The sequence below is a fragment of the Elgaria multicarinata genome, chromosome 1, assembly GCF_023053635.1.
Source record: "Elgaria multicarinata webbii isolate HBS135686 ecotype San Diego chromosome 1, rElgMul1.1.pri, whole genome shotgun sequence".
Lineage (NCBI taxonomy): Eukaryota > Metazoa > Chordata > Lepidosauria > Squamata > Anguidae > Elgaria > Elgaria multicarinata.
Genome location: NC_086171.1, coordinates 52,597,027 through 52,618,364, shown reverse-complemented (window position 1 = coordinate 52,618,364; position 21,338 = coordinate 52,597,027). Strand labels below are relative to the sequence as shown.

General features: G+C 43.0%; 2 protein-coding genes across 3 annotated transcripts; one reads left to right on the top strand and one right to left on the bottom strand.

Moving 5' to 3' along the window:
* Positions 1-2,485: 2,485 nt before the first annotated feature.
* NKIRAS1 (NFKB inhibitor interacting Ras like 1) lies at positions 2,486-14,121 on the bottom strand. 2 transcript variants are annotated; one of them, XM_063147689.1, is made up of 4 exons: positions 14,065-14,121; positions 12,269-12,397; positions 10,756-10,997; positions 2,486-2,725 (listed from the first exon to the last, which is right to left on the bottom strand). In XM_063147689.1, exons 2-4 carry the CDS (start codon positions 12,360-12,362, stop codon positions 2,486-2,488), a joined length of 576 nt encoding a protein of 191 aa, XP_063003759.1. In that variant the 5' UTR covers positions 12,363-12,397; positions 14,065-14,121. The 2 variants fall into 2 exon arrangements, with proteins under 2 accessions (XP_063003759.1, XP_063003752.1); XM_063147682.1 differs by having other exon boundaries at positions 13,962-14,100.
* Positions 14,122-14,214: 93 nt separating this feature from the next.
* On the top strand, positions 14,215-18,415 carry RPL15 (ribosomal protein L15). Its single transcript, XM_063128214.1, has 4 exons — positions 14,215-14,265; positions 15,865-16,049; positions 16,687-16,823; positions 18,062-18,415. Exons 2-4 carry the CDS (start codon positions 15,878-15,880, stop codon positions 18,365-18,367), a joined length of 615 nt encoding a protein of 204 aa, XP_062984284.1. The 5' UTR covers positions 14,215-14,265; positions 15,865-15,877; the 3' UTR covers positions 18,368-18,415.
* The last annotated feature ends 2,923 nt before the right edge of the window (positions 18,416-21,338 follow it).

Genomic DNA, 21,338 nt, shown 5'->3' with positions numbered 1-21,338 from the left:
GAGAAGTTTGTGTGATGCCACCTTTAACATTTTAGCACCAGGCAAAGACTCTATTTGCCTAGACATTCCAGCATGTTTTTCAGTTACCTTCAGTGTTTTTTACAGCTCTGCTGGGTTTCATGACTGTTGCTTTAGAGCTTTTAATATTTCAATATTTTATATGGAATTGTATTGAGCTTGTTAGTATTTAAAATGGTATGCGGTTCCAGGAGTCTTGTACTGAAAGGCTGCTTATAAATGGACCATTTATGATTCATTTATTTTTTACTGTTGCTCTTTTTCTACCTTGTGTTCCCCAAAGTGAGAGAAGCCATTTACTAAAGTATCTAATCCAAACTACAGTGGGGTCGATCGCCTAGTAGCTTTGGGCCATACCTCGTGAAAATCTGTTCCCTTTATTCTACATTGTGTATTTCAGAACAAACAAGTAGGTCCAGCAACAAAATGCTGCAGGGTGGAGAATCCTGGGTTCCAGCCAGCCATGCCCTTTTTGAGGATACCCCATTCCCCCTCCCCCTGGTTTTTCCACTTCTTCCCACCGGCCATCATTCCGTATTCCATGCCCACTGAGCATGTTCACTCCTCATTTAAGGTGTTTTAAGCTCCTTATTCTTCTTCTCCTAAAACAATGACAATTTCTGGAAACCTTGGGGATCCCCCAAGCCTGCTGATATCTCCCTCTTGTTTGTGGTTCATTCTGGTTTTGCTACGTAAGAAACCACACTCAGAAGAAAGGTTTCACTAGTGTAGAAGAGGGGGTGTTCTTCACTGCAATATACAGACAAAGTATCTCAGGTAAATGATTCGGAAAGCTATGTTGTATTTATAGACAATGCTATGTAGCCTTATACAAACATTCTGAGCGGCTGCATTGAGGTCTGAAAGAAGATGGCTATTTTCAAAATATAGCAAGCACTGCTATTTCCTTAAATGTCTTCCTCCCAGCCCAGGAAGTGCAGACTTCCTTGAACCAGTGGTGTAGTGGAGGCAGGGCCTGCAGGGAGACTAACACTGGCCCTGTTCAGACAACACGCTAAACCATGCCGCTTAACCACAAAATGGTTAATCCATTTGTGGTTAAGCGGCATGGTTTAGCGTGTTGTCTGAACAGGGCCGCTGTCTGTCGCCTCTTTCGGAACTGTTTCCTCTGAGCTTAGCTGTGATCCTCACAGTAGCTGGAAGGGAAATTAATTTTCCCAGCCAAAATCCCATTGTTCCTTCTTGTAAATTGGGGTGGCTTGGACTTGAATGGGCAATTAAGATCCATTACGCAAGACCCACTCCTAGAATATGAAAACTAGAAGTGCTTTGGGGATTTGGTTCAATGCAGCTGCCTGAATTGTTGCACTCTCCTTGGGGTATTTGGCTGTGGAGACTGTCATGATGAGCATCTGCACTTCAAAGTTTACCACTTCAACCCCACTGCAGCTCAGTTTCTAAGGTTTCCCCAGGTGTTGGCCACACACTTTCTAGCCTACCTTTACGGTCATCAGGGTTGCTTTTTTAAAATGAAAGTTGCTGAATTTGGAATCCAATACATCTCCCCCCCCTTCATTTTTATTATACAGTCAATACAGGGGGCCCAGTCCAGTTCTTAAAAGCCCCCCCCATGCACCCCCACAAAGACACTAGGGGTCGAATGCAGAATAGTTCCCTGCATCTACTCTAAAGTAAACATGAAGAGAAAAAGGGTTTTAGCTCTGAGACACGGCATGGCTAGACGAGGGGGATGCTCTCACAATATGATGATCGCGAGATCCGTCTATACGCAGCACACAACGTCCCAGGAAGAAAAGAACGTCGCACCTGCCTTTTCTTTTTTTTTTTAAGAAATAGGAGTTGGAGCACACCAGCGCAAAGGTAGGTGGTGGTGTTTTTTTTAAAAAGCCCTGCTCCCCCCGCCCCCCAATGGGCACAGATCCGTGCCCGGTTCCCCGCATTTACTCATGAGGAGCCGAGACTATACCAGAATGGCTGCCCACACGTCCCACAGTCTTGGGACCATGGGGAAAAAGAGAGAAAAATGTGTAAGACCATATCTGGGGGAAATGCAGGGATCATCCCAACCTGCTCCCGGGATCCCCTCTGTGTCATGATGCACAGGGACAATCCCCGGAATATTGCCCCGTCTAGCCATGCCCACAGATTTAGATTTGTAGATTTAAAATTGTCTGCTTTAGCCCTAGGTGTCCCCATTTTGAAATACCCAGCCTTTCCCGCAGTGCGCTGTAGCACTTACCCCCTTACTAATATCTCATTAAACACAAGTCACTGTGACCACTTCAATGCTTTTATGTAGACACTTTCAAAGCCATTCTCACCTTGGATAGCCCAGGCTATTCAATGGCTTAAGAAACAACCAAGGGAATCTCCATGCAGGAGTTTACGAACATCAACCATCAAAGCCAAACCCTGAAGTGCAAAAGGAACAGCCGAAGGAGAAGGCAATTCAAGGCTCTCCTCCCTGGCAGAAGAGGTATTCTTTTTAGCTATCATCATTATTGCCTTTGGTCCTCCGTCCGGGCAAAGGAAATGCCGATTTGTTCTGGGACTGAGAGAGTTTGCTTGCCAATACTGTGAAGGGCTCCATCAGTGTCTTTGGGTCCGTCGTTGTCACTTCCCACAGCTTCACCTTTTCAAGTTTGGCCCATTGCTGTGCTACTTCAGCCTCCACCTGCCTCTCCTCCAAGAGGTCTGTTTTATTGCCTAGGACAACAACTGAGCCCTGAAAGGAAAGAAACGATCCATCAGAGAAGTGGGGAGAGGCTGACAGGTAAAGCACATGGTTTATCCCCAGGTTCCAATCCTGGGATTTTGCGGACAGGGATTGGAGAGGTATACCACCCCCACCCTGGAGACCTGCCACCATTCCAAGGAGATTGTGTCAAGCTCAACAAACCAATGGGGAGAAGGAATGCCTCTCTAGCTACCTTAGTGTCTTGATTCTTTGACAGCATTTTAAATGTCACATTTTGTCCAATCGTACGAGTTGGATCCAGACTTAGAGACTTAGAGCAGAATCTACTTAAATAAGTGTGACTTAAGTCCCAATTATTTTGATGGCTCTGGCTCTAAATATGACTCAGTCTGGATCTAACCCAATGTCTCAAGGAGCCTTTCTTTCTAAGCCCTAGACTAAGGCTGACTGTGCTAAAGTATTCTTTGAATCATACCGGCCATCATTTGGAAAATACCACAAGCGACCGCAAGCCCATCAGTAAACAGCAATCAGTAACCCCCAGATAAGTACATTAAATGACTTAAATACCATTCTTACTCTTCTCCAAAACATGATGTAGGGATGTTGCTGCAAGCTACAGGATTATTCAGACGGCCAAACCCAGCACAGAGTTAGGTGGCCAAATGGTTTATGTGTGTTCATCTCTGCACTGGATGGAGGCTCAAAAGTTCTGGTTTGAAACAGTCTGCTATTAAGGCTGCTCCTGGCTGATTTGAAGCTCACATCTTTCTATTTGTCTTTCCATGGCAAAGTCATTAGTTTATTCTCTTTTAGGTTACTATGAACCTCTTCGCTCTGCTTTGCTTCTTTCTCAGTTTCACCTTCCCTTCTGCTTGTTTTTCATAGCTCCCTTTGCCCACATCTCCCTTTTACTAGCATTCTTCGGCTCTGTCTTACCTGTTTTCCCCCTCCTCTTCCCCATTTGCTTTACTGTCTCCACTTTGCAGAAACTCCTCTTTTGTCTTAAGGTTGCAAGGCAACCTTCACCAACGCAGTGCCCTCCAGATGTGTTGGATTACAACTCCCATCATCTTCATGCTGTAACCCAAGACCTCCCCAGGGCCCCAGGTTGGGCAAGGCTGTCGTAGGAGTTGGTTCCTTTTCTCTTAAATGTACAATATCTGCAGTGGAGGCTGGTGGCTCTGATGTCAGTGCAGCGGTGAATCCACTCTGGTTTTCAGTTAGAACCAGTCAAAACTCTAAAGGAGCTATCTAAGGTGCTCTCGCCTTTGCCCCTTTCAGAAAACAGCCCACATTCCTTTCCTTAGGAAGATGGAGACTACCAAGTTCACCCAAGCTAGTGTCGGTATATAAGGTTTTGCATCCAATGATAGACCTACATAGGGCAGAACCATTGAAATGAATGTGACTTAAGTGAGGCAAACATTGGCTACAACACACAGTTTACTACTACATCGTTTACAAAAGACAACTTAGATCAAGAGTGCAGAACCTCAGGTCTGCACCTTTCCCCAACCCCTGGTCATTTGGTAGTTCCCCAACTTCTGTGCAGTTCTTCCCACATTCTGAAAGGCTGAAATGCTCCTAAAGGCTGTTGCTGACAGTAGGAGCATTAAGCTACAATAGGCTGGTGTTTCTGGTCCCACTCCATTTGCCTTTGTTTACATCCAGGAATGCAAACTCCCCCCTCCCCCCCCCCCCCCGTGAGCCTCTCTGAAATTGAATGCAGCCTACAAACTGAAAGAGGTTCTGCATCCCCGGCTTAGACGTTGCAGTTGACATAATATAACTGGAAATTAATCTACATCTTACAGCACTGTCCGACGCATGATTACTCAGATATCAGCCCATCTGTCCATACAACACACTAACCCACACTCAGTGTTTTGAGTGTTGTTATTTTAAATCGTGGGTTGTTTGGTGAACTGTGGGTTAGCATGTTGTCTAAACAGCCCCATTGTCTGGTAAATGCATTTAAGCTTATGACTGGCAGTCTGATTTAAACGCACTAAGCCCCATTAGAGATAGGGCTTCAAGTGAATCAGAGGGTTGTGCTGCTAAACATTTCTGTTACCTGACAAGCAAGTGTATTATTTTCTTCAGTCTTGGGCTGGTGTACATTTAAACGCACTTGAACTAGCTTCCTTTGCATCAGAGCATTCCTGAAAAGGGCTGTTTGTTCTTTATGACATGACATGCAACTTCACTGCTAGACATGTTATGTAGGACTTGAAACTTGTTAGGTAAGGTTAAGTTTACTCAGTTGGCCATTTATTTATTTATTTACAACATTTATATACCGCTTCCCATTCAAAATTTCAGAGCGGTGTACAAGAAAAAATAAAATAAAAACAGAATAAAACACCTTAAAATAGATTTTTTTAAAAAGCAAAAAGAAAAATGAACCATGGCTGGTTGTTAAGGAAAGGCTTCCTGAAACAATGACGTTTTCAGGAGGCGCTGAAAGGAATACAAAGTTGGTGCCTGCCTGACCTCCAGAGGCAGGGAATTCCAGAGGAAGGGGGCCACCACACTGAAGGCTCTTCCACTGGTGGACTCCAATCGGAGGATAGGTCTATGTGGAACCACCAGCAGCATGTCCTCGGATGACCTCAGTGACCAGGCAGGTTGGTAGGGGAGAAGGCACTCTCTCCAGTATCCTGGTCCCAAGTTGTTTAGGGCTTTGTACACAAGTACAAGAACCTTAAACCTGGCCCGGTAGCAAATGGGCAGCCAGTGCAGTTCCCTCAGCAAAGGACTTACATGCTGGAAAGGGGAAGCTCCAGACAACAGCCGAGCTGCAGCATTCTGGACTAGATCCAGCTTCCAGAGCAGCTTTAAGGGCAGCCCCACATACAGCGCATTGCAGTAATCCAATCTTGAGGTTTCCAATGCCTGTACCACCGTGGCCAAGCTATCCATGTCCAGGAGAGGCCGTAGTTGACAAAGCAGCGGAAGCTGATAAAAGGCACTCTGAGCCGCCACAGCCACTTGAGCCTCAAGCAACAGAGATGGGTCTAAGAGTACCCCCAAACTACGGACCTGATCTTTCAGAGGGGGTGCAACCCCACCTGGAACAGGCAATGTGGAGAGGTTCGCTTGACGCCTACATTGTTTTCCTTTCATCGCCAGCTGAAGACCTTTTTATTTTCTCAGTATTTTAACACCTAACTTAACTTAAATTTAAACTCTGCTGTTTTAATCTCATATTTTAACCTATATTAATTTTTGCTGTGTGGTTTTATCCTGGTTGTGCTTTTGTTGGTTGTTTTATTATGCTTCTCATGGTTTTAATTTTTGTGAACCGCCCAGAGAGCTTCGGCTATTGGGCGGTATAGAAATGAAATAAATAAATAAAATAAATAAATATCTCCCACTCGGGAATCACTCACCCACATTTGTACCAGACTCAATGATCTCTGAAGGTACATATGGGAACATCTTTTGTTCTAACTGGTCTTCTTCCTCCCCGTCTCCCCCCCCCCCCCGGCCTCTGCTCCCCCCCACAAAAGCCCTGGTACCTGCAACTTCCTATACTCCAGAACGCAAGACAGGAAAGTCAACATTTCAGTATCTTTTAAAATCCCCTTTTCTACAAAAATGGAACAAGGGGAGAACTCAGCAGTGCTAAGAGGGCAGTTGCAGCATTCTTAGTCATTCTTGCATTCTGAAGAGCGATGGACAAATGGTGCCCTTTGATGCCCTCTGCCAAAGAGATGATACACCTCAGCACCGAGATTTATACGTCATTACGATATGGCCTCTGCCCACGTTTACAAAATCAGTCAGAAGATGTGGCTACGGATTTGTTCAACCTCCTCCTTCACGGCAAGAAAAGTACCAAGGATTTGGGAAGAGCTTCAAACTGACCACGTAATAGAGTTGTTCACTTTTCACATCCTTTGTGGGTTGTTGTGAGAACTGCTCTTTCATCCTGCTTATCGTATTGCCCTTCCCATCCTTGAATTTGCAATTGGTATGACTACGTCTGGATCTAATACATAGTATTCAGGGTGGTTGGCTCCACAGTTGTCCTTCCAGCCCAGAGAAGGCTTCTGATCCAGAGGCACATTTCGGCTGACAGAACGGAGCAAGAGGCGATCTTCATCGATTCCCTCCTCCCACTGCAGTCCCCAAACCCAATCTTGTCTAGAGGGAGAGTCTGTGGTAGAGGCTATAAAGGGAGGGGGGAATCTGCAAAGATTGCCTCCCCCCTTTCCACCCATGGGAGCATTCTGGGCAAAGCGCCACTCAGGCAAAGCTCCCATGGGTATAAGAGAACCTAGATCCAAACCAGGATGCATGGCTCTATTTTGGGTGCGCAACAGCGATTGTGCCTATCAAAACGCAGCTGATTTAACAGTATTTGCCTAGTTCCATGGCCCAACACGCACTGGCAGAATTTGACTTTGAGGTGTGGCTTTTTGATTTCGAACCATAGGAAACCGAGGTTGCTGCTTAAGGGGTCCTTGTGATCCTTCTCCCTCTTTATTGTGCCGCCTGAGAAACCTGACTTGAATTCAGCTGCTTTCAAATGGCCTTCATGAAAACTAAATCAATGAGAAAGCGATTTCCCCTCTGCCTCGACAGAACCAGGAGGAGAGAAGTGCCACAGCGCTTTTCTGTGCAGCCAGATGGATCCGCTAATGACATGCCTGCAGGATAGGTGTCGTGAGGTTCCGGTTCCTCGATGCAATGCACATTGGTAAATTAGGGAGCTGGATCATGAACAGTCAGCATTGCTATGACAACTGATTATACAATCAGATTAGGAAATAAATTTAGTAGTAAACAAAGGCGTTGCTAATGTTTTAATAACAGCCTCTTGCCCTTGTCTTTCCTTTTCACATTCTGTTCATGACAGGCACTCGCCCTGATCCAGTTTACAAATATGTGCAGCAGCAGCAGCTAAGGCAGGGGCAGGTAACATTGGGCGGGGGTGGGTCTTCTGAGGTTCATTTCCAGCTTCCCCCTCCCAACAGGCTGCACCCCTGCTGTCCTACAGAATGGAAGTTTCAGCAGCACAACGATGGGGAAGGTACTGGGGGTCGGTGTGGCACACATGGGGCCTGCAGAGATCATACTGCCCACCCCAAGCCAGGGGCTGCCCATGCATAACAGTGGTGAGGTAGCCAGCGATGCCACCATTCCACAAAGAGGGAACTGCAGGGAAGGCTCAGTTCAGGTGGTCCGTGCCGTCATCCTGACCAGGGCCATGTATAGGTGGTAGGAACCCCATGCATAGCTAGCACGCTTGGGCAAGTATGGTTCCTCACCCTGTTTCTGCATGCATATGCCCCCAGCTAAATTAGGGGCAACTGATTCTGGAGAAATTACATGGCCGCGTAGATCAGAATTAAAGGACCAGTGTCCCTCCAAGAGTTGGCTCCAGTTTCAATCATACTTAAAGTAGACCCACTGAGATCAATGGACTCAGTTAGCCATGACTAATGTTAGTCCCATTGATTTCAGTGGGTCTACTCTATGAATATAATTGGATCCAACTGAAGAAGTTTTCAGAATTTAATGCCCATCAGCCCCCAGCCTGCATGCCCAATGGCCAGGAGTGATGGTACCAGTTCCTCGCTCCGGCTGTAGATTTGTTCCCTTTTTAAAAAAACTTGCCATTCCATGCATAGCTTTCCTTCCATCCACAAGCCATCCTCCCCTCTGTTCCTATGTACTATCTGTTAAATCTATATCACACTTTTTCACCAAGGTTAGGTCTACACACCTAATAGAATGAGGCAGGAATAATAGTACAAAGTCAAGGAATGGAATGTGCTAATTTGGATTACAGGCTGTAGATCCCACTTTTGAATGCTCTCCCATGTTTAGGGGAAAAACTTCATGCAAATAGAAAGCAGCACATTGTTTTTAACATAGGGCCATCCCAGGGTATTTTGCTGCCTGAGACACAGCAGCAAATGGTGCTACCAGTACCAAAACAACCACAAGACAAGGTGCATAGAACCCAAAGACAGCCAAGTTACTTTGGCATCTGGAAAAAAAATCTCAAACACACCTCTCCCCATCCCAGGCAAAACAAAATAGAGTAACAGCATATGCTGACCTTTCACAACTCCCAGGTTCTGTTGCCTGAGCCACCTGCTTCATTCTGCCTAATAGTAGGTTCTACCCTGGGGAAGTGTTTAAAAATGTGATCCCCCACACCACCACCATCTCTTTACAGTCTGATGTAGCATAATAAATCCTAACCCCTCTTTCTATTAGGATTGCATAGACTAAGGAGAAGTGGGGAGACTAGATGCGGGATTAAACTGAATGGTCTGCAATTCTACGACAGGGTTTGCACATAACAACAACCCAGAGAACAGGTTAAGTATGGGTTATCTTTGAATCATGGTTTGTTGTTGAACTCTGGGTTGGAGTTACATGCAAACCCTGCACTATGGTATAACTATGGGTTGTTAATCACAAACAACCCAGAGTTCACAACCCAACAACAAACCATGATTTCTCTTCAAAGACAATCCCTACTCCACCCATGGTCTGGTTGTCATTACATGCAAACCAGGCCTACAACTCTAGGAATCTTGCCAGCTGTTTTTCAAGTCAACTATGCTATGAAATAAACTATCCTGCCCCATTGCTAGCAGGTCCCATTTACAGAATGTCAGGAACCCACATCCTCTTTATACAAGCTCATGAGACACAAAGGCCAGCCCCAGTGCATCCTTACATAAGAATGTATTATCGTTACATTGCAGTCAATGAAAGACAGGGAAGGCTCTCATCTTCCGTGGCATTGATCAATACAGCCAACAAGCCCTATGTATTACGAAAGAACTCGCTCAGCCAACAGCTAACACCATATAATCGCAGCCGCATGTACACTTACTTTAAATGGCCCCATATGAGTGCTTTCTTTTTTGTTAGAGGCACTTAGTTAAGAGACCATTAGGGCCTCAATATATATATATATATATATATATTTTATTGCCGGAAAATCCACAGCGCCCTGTAGTAGGTGATATCATCCAGCTTGCTGGGCTACAGTATTCTATTAGCAAACACTGAAGCCATTTCCCCTGTGAACAGATTTAGTAGCCACAGTGAAACACATTAACATTGTGATCCTATACCTGTCTACTCAGAAAAAAGCCCCACTGAGTTCAATGGGACTTACTCCCAGGTAAATGTGCATAGGATTGCAGCCTAAATTATTTCCCCCTAAATTCTTTGTCCATTACTGCACTTAGTATTACTCTTATTGTAATTTCTACCTGCCCCTTTCTTTCCAAAGGAAGCTAAACGAAATCCATAAAATAATAATCAGGTAACTGAGCATGAACACCAGAATGAAACGTGCTGCCGTTGATTCAGTGGATTTTCAGACTCTTTTACAGCAGCTCTTTTCAAACAGTGTAGTTCACACTGGGCCCTGTTAACATGAGAGTTTCACTCTCAGCTCTGCAGTTACCCTTTGGAAAGCAGGTACATGAACACCTTCTGCAAAAAGCATAAGAAACACAGAAAGACTAAAAAAAAGTGCAAGGGAAGAGCAGAAAGAATGCATTGGTGGAAAGATGTTGTTCTCCCCCTGCAGCCCCCGTGCACCCACAATCCAGAGCAGATGGGGTGGGTAGGGGATGCAGGCAAGAAGTGAGGAAGGGCAAGTCTCACTGTGCAAGCAGAAGTCCAATCGTGCATGCATGTAACCCAAATCACGCAACTTCTTTACTGCTTTTTCAGAGAGATTATCCACAGTGGAGGCACTGCCCTTTCTCTCATCTCCATCCTCCTAATTCTCTGACACATGCAAAACTGTATTATCTACAGCATGGGTGAGCAACTTATGGCCCTCCATATGGTTTGGGCTACAACTTCCATCAGCCCCAGCCAGGATAGCCAATGGTGAGGGATCATGGGAGTTGTAGGCCAAAATATCTGAGGAACCACAAATTGCCCTCCCTCATATACACTTTACTAAGTAGTCTGGGGAATCTACTTTAGATAACAAAACTCATTTGTCATGTTATCATTATAAACTTTCAAACACAGCTGAAGAATTAAAAGGAGGGGGCTTTTACCTCCTTTTTGTCTCTACATTTGTCTATCTCCTTTTTGAGCCAGTCAACTCTCTCGAAGGATTCCAGGCTATTCACGGCATATATTAGCACAAAGCCGTCTGCGACAGCGAAGTAATGCTTGGGGAACTCCTCTCCTCCGTCCAACCCCCTGGTGTCGTACAGACGTAACTGTTCCTTTACTCCTCGGTCCGTTTCAGCCAAAGCCACATAAATGTCTTCGATTGTCGAGTGGCATTCGGCACCTATTTATTTTCAAAAGGAAAAAAACACACCCTAAAATTAACAAGCAGCCAAAAATGTTTTAAATAATAAATAAATTGTGCTATGTACCCTGTGGTCCCAGTGTGAGGACTCTTTGTGGTCCTGGTAAAAAGACTCCCCTCTCCCTCCAACAGCTATACGGTTCCTTAATGTAGCTACTCAAAGTCAGGGGTACAGCTCTTGTCCCTGCTCCAACTGTGTCCTCAAATACAACCCACTTTTTTTCCTACTAGGAGTGAATCTAAGCTATTCATTTATATGGGAAAAGGAAAGGCTTGGGCTAAGAGAAATGGCTGGGGACGTACTCCAGACCACTCCAAGGTCAGTGAAAGTACAGCACAGGCATTTACGGAAAAGAAGGAGAAAGTCTACCATGGCAGAACCAAAGGGAGGGTGCTCTATTCTTTCTCATTCTACCATGCCTGTTTCCCACAAGCTGGCTTGTTCCTGAAGGCAGGAAACCCAAATGCTCGGAGGCTTAGACGAGAGGCAAAATTGAGCCTAAAGGTGCAATCCTATGCTTGTTTAGCCAGAAAAAAACTGCAACTCCAAGTTTAGACTTTTTTCTGTCAAAATCTACATAGGATTGCGTCCTAAAATTCTCACAGTTTCCTCCTCATCTATTCTAAAGAGACTCCCTGACAGATATATGGCACACAGCAAAGATTAGGAACTATCTGGCACAACCAAACTCTCTTCCATGACTGAAACTTCTAAATATGCCTTGACAAGCAAAACCAACTTGGTTCATTACCCAATGTAAATGAACAATGAAAGAACTCTAAATAAAGCAAAGACCACTTTATTTAAGAAGGCTTTAGCCTGTAAGTGGGTCTGGTGGCTTGGGTGCTGTTTTTAATAAGACTTTTTAAAACAGTTACATTTTTCTTGTACTTTATTCCGTTGTTTTATTATTTTGATCAATTTTAATTGGTTCTGTAAGCTGCCTTGAGTTGCATTTTTTTGGTAGAAAGGCAGGATATAAATAAATAAATAAACTATTTCATAGGTACTACCACAATCATTTTAATAATAATAACAATAATAATTTATTTCTTACCCGCCTCTCCACTTGGATCGAGGTAGGGAACAACAGTAATATAAAACACATTAAAAACTGATTTAAAACATAGCATACATGATTAAAACATCCTGAAAACATTTATTTTAATTTATTAGATTCATTATTAAATAAAACAGAACATAGTCTTATAGTAACTCTTTTTAGAAGACACAGAAGAAAAGCTCTTACCGACACAGTGATTACCATAGAGAATTTGTTCCAAAATGGCTGTCTTCCCCACGGAAGCCATTCCACAAACCACCACTTTGAAGCCTTTCCCCATCTCCTGTCACGCTGTTAAACTGGGCCAAATAGAGTCTGTCCAAATGATGTTGATGAGAGGTCAAAATGGAAAAGCTATCACAAAGTGAAGCCTACTAACAGATTTACTATCTGGAGGGCACCAGGCTGGGGAAGACTGGGCTATACTGATTGGCAGCAGCTCTCTAGAGTTGCAGTCAGGAACCTTTCCCTGTACTATATGGTGATGCCAGTGATTGTACCTGGAAACATCTGCATGCAAAGTATCTGCTCTACTACTGAGCTACATCCCTTCCCCAAAACAATAGGGGGTCCTGCTTATTTCTAAAGTTTTAGAAATGTGTGTGCATGCGTGCATACATGTGCACCAGTAGCCTCATGGAGGTGTCAGCCAGAGGAGATTTCATGAACCTAGAATTGAGCACGTCAAACAACCTTTTGATTCAAAAGGACTAGATACACTACATTTGCAAAATTCCTTGGACCTTAAGATTTACTTTTGCAAGGTGACAGGCAGAAACTTTTCAAAGACTATTCCAATGCCATTTATGAAGAATCGTATTATTTATTACTCTTTTACACCAGATTAATCAAACTGAAGGGGCTAACATCCGTTGTTCCTATAATCACTCCAAAAGCTAATTAGAATTCCCTCTTCATTCATAAGCGATGGATGAAAGTGGCAGAAATCCAGTATTTTATCTACTCCATAGAAAGCACATACATTGTTGCAGTCGGACCAAGGAAACTGGATTATTCCAGACGGAGTACTCCTAGCACTCCAAATGAGAAGGCATTGCATAATTTTTTTGTAAACAAATTTTCTGCTTTACGAGAAAAGATGAAAGTGGGGGACGGATGGACAGGAGGGTTACAATTCAAGGACAATGATATCTGGACGCTGGGGTAAATTCCGTGAAAGAAGCAGGGTGCTGGACCACCGTCCACAAAACTTACCAAATGACCACATGTCAGTTGCACTATGCCTACCTCATAGGGCTGTTGTGAGAAATAACTCCTGCAGAAATTCCCTTTTCTATGCAACTGTTAAAGATACAGGAGCCCTGTCCTCCTTTTCATATGGTCACCCTACCCTTCCTTGGAGAAAGATCAGAATATTCAAATAGAAGATAATCCTCCAATCACCTTGATTTTAAAGTATAAAAAGGAAAGCGGCTGCTGCTTATCCCCTTTTCCTCTCCCTTCTAACCCACAATAAACGTCCGATTCTGGGATGGAGTCCAAGTTTAATTTTAATTAAGAGCTGAATGCTGACCAAAAAGACACGAAACTAGCTCCTCACAGCCTGAGGTAGTCTTAGGGTCACAGTTTTATACACATATTGTGTTTTAAGAAAAAATTCAATAAAAGGAAAATATTAGTTCAGAAACCCTTCTTGAACAGCTGAATCGAAGTTGGCTATTTGGGGGGGGGGGGGGAGGTGCAAGTAGTTCACCTTGCCTAGGGCGCAAAATAGTCTGGCACCGGCCCTGCTTGTATACGACACCTGTTTTCACTGCCAAATCTGAAATACGCGAAATAGTTAAAAAAAAAGGGGGGGGAGTGCTTCTGAGCGTGTGCTGAGAGCACATCTCTTAAAAGATATAGAAAAGTAATCTACCTCTGCTGTTAAGGAGAAGTGTTACCAAGGTCAAATAACATGACTTTTAGGGAAACCTAAGGCCGGCAGTTCTCACGTGAGAAATTAAGCTCACGCTGTTCACCTTCTGGGGAAGAAGGCGGGGTTCTTTCAGCGTTCTCTCCACCACTGTCGATCCCGGAGCCTCCTGAGACACGTGGTATACTAAACTACATTTCCCAGCAGCCATCTGGGCACAGCCTCTTCCTCTCCGGACGTCAGAGCTCCCTGACGCAAAGGATTTTGGGTGGCAGGCCTCTTCCTTTCCGGCTCTGGGCGCCGCCAGGTAAGTTTCGTGGGTTGGTTGCTCTTGGCGGTTTAATCCGTCGCCATCCTAAATTCGGGAGGTCTCCCGGGATCTGGTTGGGGCGCTGCCTCGCGGGGGGAAGTCGGGGAGAGAGGTCGGGTGGGTTTTCTCGGCTATGCAGGAGCGAGAAGCTTTAATTCTGGGGTGGCCGGTTGGGAGGGTGGCGTGTCTTGGGCCTTCAATTACCAAGCGAGACAGTCTTAACGAAAATGATTTGAAGGAGCCGACCGGAGGGAGAAGGAAAAATGCACAGAGAGGGATTCGCTTGCTTGCTTTACTGGGACGTTTTTCATTTGGCGTGGAGGCCTTTCTCACTGCGCTTTGCTTGCTTTAGAGTAGACCATAATTCTGTGACCGAGCACATGCTTTGCACGCAAAAGATCCCAGATTCAGTCTCTGGCAACTCCAGTTAAAAGAACCAGGTTTTTTCTCCCCGTCTAGGCGACTATTTACTCTGGTTGTCAGTAGCTCTGCAGGGTCACAGGTAAGGCCTTTCCCCATCACCTGCTATCTCAGGGTAGGTAATCTGATACCGTGCAAATGTTTGGAACTGTAACTCCCATAATCTCTAGCTGTAGTCTATGCTGTTTGTGGTTGATGGGAGCTGTAGTCCAAAGCATCTGAAGGGTATTAGGTTGCCTATCCTGGAAGTAGCAGATGATGGTGAAATGCCTTTCTTGTAACCCTGCAGAGCTCCTGCCAGTCAGAGTAAATACCAATCTAAAAGGGCAAATAATCTGGTCTGGTATAAAGCAGCTTCTGATGGCCTGTTAAAACAAATTGGAGCTCATGGAAATAGCTAGGATGCACATTTGTGGTCAGAATAAGTAAACTGTAAAAGAGTAGTTGTGACATGGCTACATTTCCTAAACGATTTGCTGGTCTTTTTTAGGTTTCAGGTCTTGAGAACAAGAACAACATTTGATTACTGCAATATTTATTGGCAGGGCTTCCACTAGTTTGGGAAACTGAGACTTGCAACTTGTGTAGTAGAGTTGCCATAAGAACATGGCAATATGTTCTTTCCAGTATTTATTTATCATATGTCACAGGAAATATATATATATATATATATATATATATATATATATATGAGAATACAGTGTTGACAGAGAATGTGTCATAGTGTTTTTGTCTTTTATATCTTATGGGTTGTATTTCAATATACAGTACTCCATGCTGGCTCTCCTGTCAATGGAACAATGCAAATCCTTACTTTTGATAGACTTTTTCACATTCCCATTCACTTTGATTTTAAAATGGCAACTGTATTTTTCTATGGAAATACATTTAACATGGTCTATATGGGTTTATGCTCCCTTAACAGAGCATTATTAGAAAAATAGATGTTTAAAGAATAATAATTCTCATCCTATGGGTTTATGATATATTTTGGAAAAATCGAAAACAAATGTTTATCAATTGCACAGTGGGGATAGAGATACCTGAGGTTTATTAATCAAATATTTTAAGAGCTGTACTTTATAATTATAAGTTGTTGCTTGTTCCTTTTCTGGGAGTTCATGTTAGTATATATGTAGAGAAATGCAACCTGATGTAAACATGCATCTCTTTTAGCAGATAAGCCAGAATGGGTGCCTACAAGTATATTCAAGAACTATGGAGGAAGAAACAGTCCGATGTAATGCGCTTCCTCTTGCGTGTCCGTTGCTGGCAATATCGCCAGTTATCTGCTCTCCATCGAGCTCCCCGCCCCACCAGACCAGACAAAGCTCGCAGGCTGGGATATAAAGCTAAGCAAGGTAACTGCAAATTAAGGATTGTAGCAAAAGTGAACTTGGTCTGTGCATTTGGTTATTTGCTTGGTGTAGGTCCTTTGGACTACAATTTGCATAATGCCTGGTGATTGGCTACACTGGTTGAGGTTTATGGGAGTTGTAGTCCAAAACATCTGGAGGGCAGCAGGTTGTCTATTCTTGGCTTAGGGGGCATGTCTCTGATGGTACTGAGCAAATACAGTTGAATGTGCAAGAATCCCTACTACTTTGCAGTGCTTGTAAAATTTATTAGCCCTAAAAGCAATATAGCTAAATTTGCAAGCCATCCTGCAGGCAAGGATACTGTAAGAGCACCTCCATAATGTCAAGGTGTTTGACGTCGTCTAAGCATGTCCTGTGACAGCAAGTCTTCCTATTTCTGTTTGCGTTCACACAATGTAAACATTTCCTGCTTTTTTGCATGCTTCAACCTCAGATGTGTTATATAGATTATGTAAAAACATGAGGTACTCCAATAATTGGATGAAGGCTTGTTTTTTCTAAATAGATTATTTATGCAATATCAGGAAGAATGTCTGCTAGAATATCAAAGAATGAATACTAAATTTCTGCTGGGAAATCCTAAATGTTGTTAGCATTTTAACGTTTATCTGTGTCATAGGTTACGTCATCTACCGCATCCGTGTTCGCCGTGGTGGTCGTAAACGTCCAGTCCCTAAGGGTGCTACTTATGGTAAACCTGTGCATCATGGTGTCAACCAGCTGAAATTTGCTCGGAGCCTGCAGTCTGTAGCAGAGGTGGGTATCTCTTGTCATGCTTGTCAGCTTTTTATAATGCACACTTTATTTATTTACAAGATTTATGTACCGTTGCATATATGAAACAGATTCCAGAAGATTGAACATATGAATTCAAACAGTAAAAGATACAAAAATTAAAACAGCATTATTGTACTAAAACACACACATACACACCCAGAATGCCAATAAAAATCTTGGCTGTCAGTGTTGGCCCATCTGACCTCCAGGGCAGGGAGTTCCACTGAAAGTGGGCCACCACACTGAAAGCTCTTCTCCTGGTGAAGGCTCTTCTCCATGTGGAACCACCAGGAGCATGACCTCTGACAATCTCAGTGACCAGGGAGGTTGGTAAGGGAGAAGGTGCTCTCTCAGGTAGCTTGGTCCCATGTTGTTTAGGTACACTAGTACCTAAACAGTTGCCTTCTTGTTCATAGAGTAAGAATCACGGGACTTGTTCACACTGAAACTTGCCGTTGTTCAAATCTGGTTTTTTTATTGGTTTTTTGGTGTATCTTTGTGTCTCCTTTAATTCATACCAAATTAGAAGGGTACCCAATTTCCAAAAGTCAGCTTAATATTGATGAATTGGAAAACAGTGACAGGGTAATGTTTTACGAAGCATGCATTGTGAAATATTTTGCTTTGAAGGATATTGTAATGCACGATGATTTTAACTTCCCCTCTAGGGAGGCAAAGAACTGTCTCTGCTCTAAATAAAATTGGGCATGTATAGAAATTCAAAAGCAGAAATAGTGAAAGGAGAAGCTACATAGCACAAAGGTGATAGCAATAGCTCATTTTGTATTTGCAGTCAAAACTGGATGGATCAAAAATAGCATGGGAACTTTCCTTGGTGGGCAGATGTTCAATTACTGTTAACTAGACGTATGTGCTAGTTGTTTTCCATGTTCTTCAGGTATGCATCGTACATATTGCTGACCCTATTTCTTTGCTACATCCCAACTAATAAAGCCTTTTGCAGTGGTCTGTTTCAATATGGTAGTGCTAACTGATCATGATCTGGAAGTTTAAAAGATAAAATACTTGTTCAGTCCCATCGCTGTAAAGAAAGTTTCTCTACAGAAAAGTCTTTGGCAGTTTTAAAATGTCATGATTAAGTATTCCATTTCCTTTGAATGAAGCTTTTCAGTTTGTTTAGTGGATACCTGGCACTCTTCCAGATTCCAGTTCTTCTCTTGTATGCGTGCTTACGTGAGCTCTGTCTTTTCATTAAGGAGCGTGCTGGTCGCCACTGTGGAGCCCTGAGAGTATTGAACTCTTACTGGGTGGGTGAAGATTCCACATACAAGTTCTTTGAAGTCATCTTGGTTGACCCTTTCCACAAAGCTGTCAGGCGCAACCCAGATACCCAATGGATCACCAAGCCAGTTCACAAACACAGAGAGATGCGTGGCCTAACCTCTGCTGGCAGGAAGAGCCGTGGTCTTGGCAAGGGCCACAAGTTCCATCATACAATTGGTGGTTCACGCCGTGCTGCCTGGAGACGACGCAACACCTTGCAGCTTCACCGTTACCGCTGATCCTTTTGGTTATAAATTTCTCATAATAAAGTCAAGGCAAAGGCTTTACATTTCCACTGTATTGTGTTTTCATTGGCTTAGATTGGCAACCCTGTAATTGAAAATTTTAAAGTTACTTTCACATAACTAGTTGCTTTTTTTAATCACTTGAGCATTATGATATATGTGGCAACTAGATGCAACAGAGATGTACTGGGGTTTTTTTGGCTTATTTTATGTATAGCATAATAATGGTGGCTGGCATGATTCCCATCTTAATTGCAAATTTGGGAAGAAGTCTAAAACATTAATATACGACAACTAAATTATAATATATATTTTAAGTGTTGTAGGCAATTTTTTTGGAATTAGATAAAATTAAAATTGGATGACAAGAATCATCCAACACTTGTATTAGACCTTGGCCTATTAATTACTTTCTTACTACACTGTAGGGTAGTCCCTTGTAGTTCTCTAGCCTTATGGTGTGATCATGTTTATCCTGCATTGATGCATGTTTTTGGAAGACTGTTGAATTTATAGAAGAGGTATGGTCATCTGACCACTTGATCGCAGTATAAAATGTGCTATTGTATTTTGCCAATTATACGGGCAGCGATATGAAGAAAGTATAGGAACGCTCTTGACAATGAAAGTCATATTTATCGTAGCAGAATTCTTTGTTCACAGCTATGGTAAAGAGAGGTAAAGCATTTTCAGCTCATCAGCTGCCCCTATATGTTTCTGTAGGTTCTATTTAATTTCTGCCATGATTGTTTAGAGCAATAAAAATCCATCTCAAAGATACAGTGTAAGATATTAGGTATACATTGGTGGATTAGGAATACATTGATTTGTATGGCAGTCTCTCCTAGGTCTTGCCAGAATGACCATGTTTCTGGATAATCACAGAAGGCGATAGAGTACAGATGGACTCTGGGTCTGCCTGGTAAAGATGCCAACCCTGAAAAATGGCCCTTCTGTTGCTCTGCAGGCTCTCAAGACTCCTAGTAATTGATGAGAAAGTCCCAGTTCTAAGCTATGCCAACCTGATGAATGACAGAGAATGAGCTGCAGGTGGATTCAGAACTGTAAAGGTTCTGGTCCACAGAAGCATCTTGAAGTCTTGACTCCTTGCTTTTACCAGTTTTACCAGTCAGTGTTTGCATACCCTGCTATTCTGTATCTTGCAGTCAATATTAAAAGTGCCTTGCAGTTGTATTGGACCGCAACTCCAATCATTCCTAGTGAGTAGATATGGGAGGACTTGGTTCAAACCCATTCTCAAGCTTTGGCCAAACAGAATCACTGCAAAATGTCTCCACTAAGCATATTGTACTAAACTAGTGAGGAACATGTGGCCCTCCAGATGTTGGACTGGCCAACATAGCCAATGGAGTTGTGTTCTGACAACATCTGGAAGTCAAGATGTTTATTTAGCAGCTAGATTTTAGCTGATCTGAAGAGGAAGTAAATATTGGGTCAAAGATGTTCTAGAGCCATTTTCTGATTCTCCTTTTGTGTAACTTGAAAAAGTTCACTTAATGTGCAATTCTGTATATGTCTTCTCAGAAGTAAATCCCATTGAGTTCAGTGGGGCTTATTCCCAGGTATGAGGATACAGATTGAAGCCTCAAAAACAAAACAAAGTTGGTCATCCTTGTCAGATCCTATGTTTTGGATCTAGTTTTATTAAACTTGCCCATTCCTGATACTTACATTGCAGGTGGCATCTTAAAAGATCCTTACTGTGCTCTTCCTACCTCAAACCAGCAACACTGGCTTCTCAGCAATTTTAGGCATTAAGTTGTCACAGTTGGGAAAATTAAAGGGGTGGATTTAATATATCTCTATTACAGTTCAAAGGAGTTGTCTGACCCCTACACACTAAACCTCTGCCTTCTATTCGGCCTTTGGGAATGTTGCTTCTTTGCCATGCCTCCAGTAGCTTTTTTGTGGTTAGGGTACCTTAAATTGCCAAAAGTGCCCATGGCCAAAAAGGTTGCATACCCTGGACTAGCCTTCATGGACTACAGATTGGAACAGTTTTGTTTGTGGTAGAGAAACATAATTATTTCCCAAAAACTGCTTCATGCTCAGACATTACATATCTAGCAAATGTGCTTGAAGCCGTCAAAGCCTTTTTGTTCACAGCACTAGAGGAAATGTCCTTGTTTGCAAAAATTACTGGCTGAATGCCACCAACAAACGCACACCTCTTCCGAAGTAAATCATTGTTGATATAAGAAGTTAGGGTCCAAGTGAATATATAACCAAAGCAAATATCAAACATGTTTTCTCTGCACTTTATGGATTAACATAGGATACAGTAATGTAGGAATCTTGGGCACACATACATGTACATTTGAACTTAGGGATGTTTTGCTTTGTCAAAGAAACGTAGTATTTGATACATGTGTGAGTTTTGAGATTGAGTTATATCTTGAGTTGATCCATATCTAGTGCCCATATGATGGGAATTTTAAAGTCAGTGATGAAGTGGAACCAGAGTCTCAGGGTCAAAGCCCTGGGACTTTTTTGATTAGCATGGTCAATGACATCATCTGCCACTCCCTGCTGCAAAGTATTTTGGAGAGGCTTGAATGGTAATTAAGACCCACTAGCTTTACAAAAGGCATATAATACAGCAGCCTTGATACCCTTAATATATTTTGGAACGATTATCAACTCCAGCCAGCATCACTAATAATCCAAAATGCTGGTGGAGTTGTCCAACATAGGGGGTGGGAAACTGTAATATACACACATGCACAGAGACATCAACACAGCTGCCTGCATTTTTTTGTGTGTGACTATGGGGAACAGCACTTCAAAATTTACTGCACCACTGCTTAAAGCAGTGACTTGCCAAAGCCAGATCCTCCCACACTTTACTTCAAATAATGTTCCATATGGAAACATTGGACCTCTTACTGCGGTTACAAAATATCCTATCAATCATTTTTACAACATTAACAGGTAGAGTGGTATC

Excerpts from the sequence above, each read along its gene's own strand:
- NKIRAS1 (XM_063147689.1), bottom strand. The coding sequence starts at position 12,362 with ATGGGGAAAGGCTTCAAAGTGGTGGTTTGTGGAATGGCTTCCGTGGGG. Across the intron at positions 10,998-12,268 it reads CTATGGTAATCACTGTGTCG|GTGCCGAATGCCACTCGACA; the intron begins GTAAGAGCTTTT and ends GAAAATAAATAG. Across the intron at positions 2,726-10,755 it reads AATGTAGAGACAAAAAGGAG|GGCTCAGTTGTTGTCCTAGG; the intron begins GTAAAAGCCCCC and ends CTTTCCTTTCAG.
- RPL15 (XM_063128214.1), top strand. The coding sequence starts at position 15,878 with ATGGGTGCCTACAAGTATATTCAAGAACTATGGAGGAAGAAACAGTCC. Across the intron at positions 16,050-16,686 it reads GGGATATAAAGCTAAGCAAG|GTTACGTCATCTACCGCATC; the intron begins GTAACTGCAAAT and ends TCTGTGTCATAG. Across the intron at positions 16,824-18,061 it reads GCCTGCAGTCTGTAGCAGAG|GAGCGTGCTGGTCGCCACTG; the intron begins GTGGGTATCTCT and ends CTTTTCATTAAG.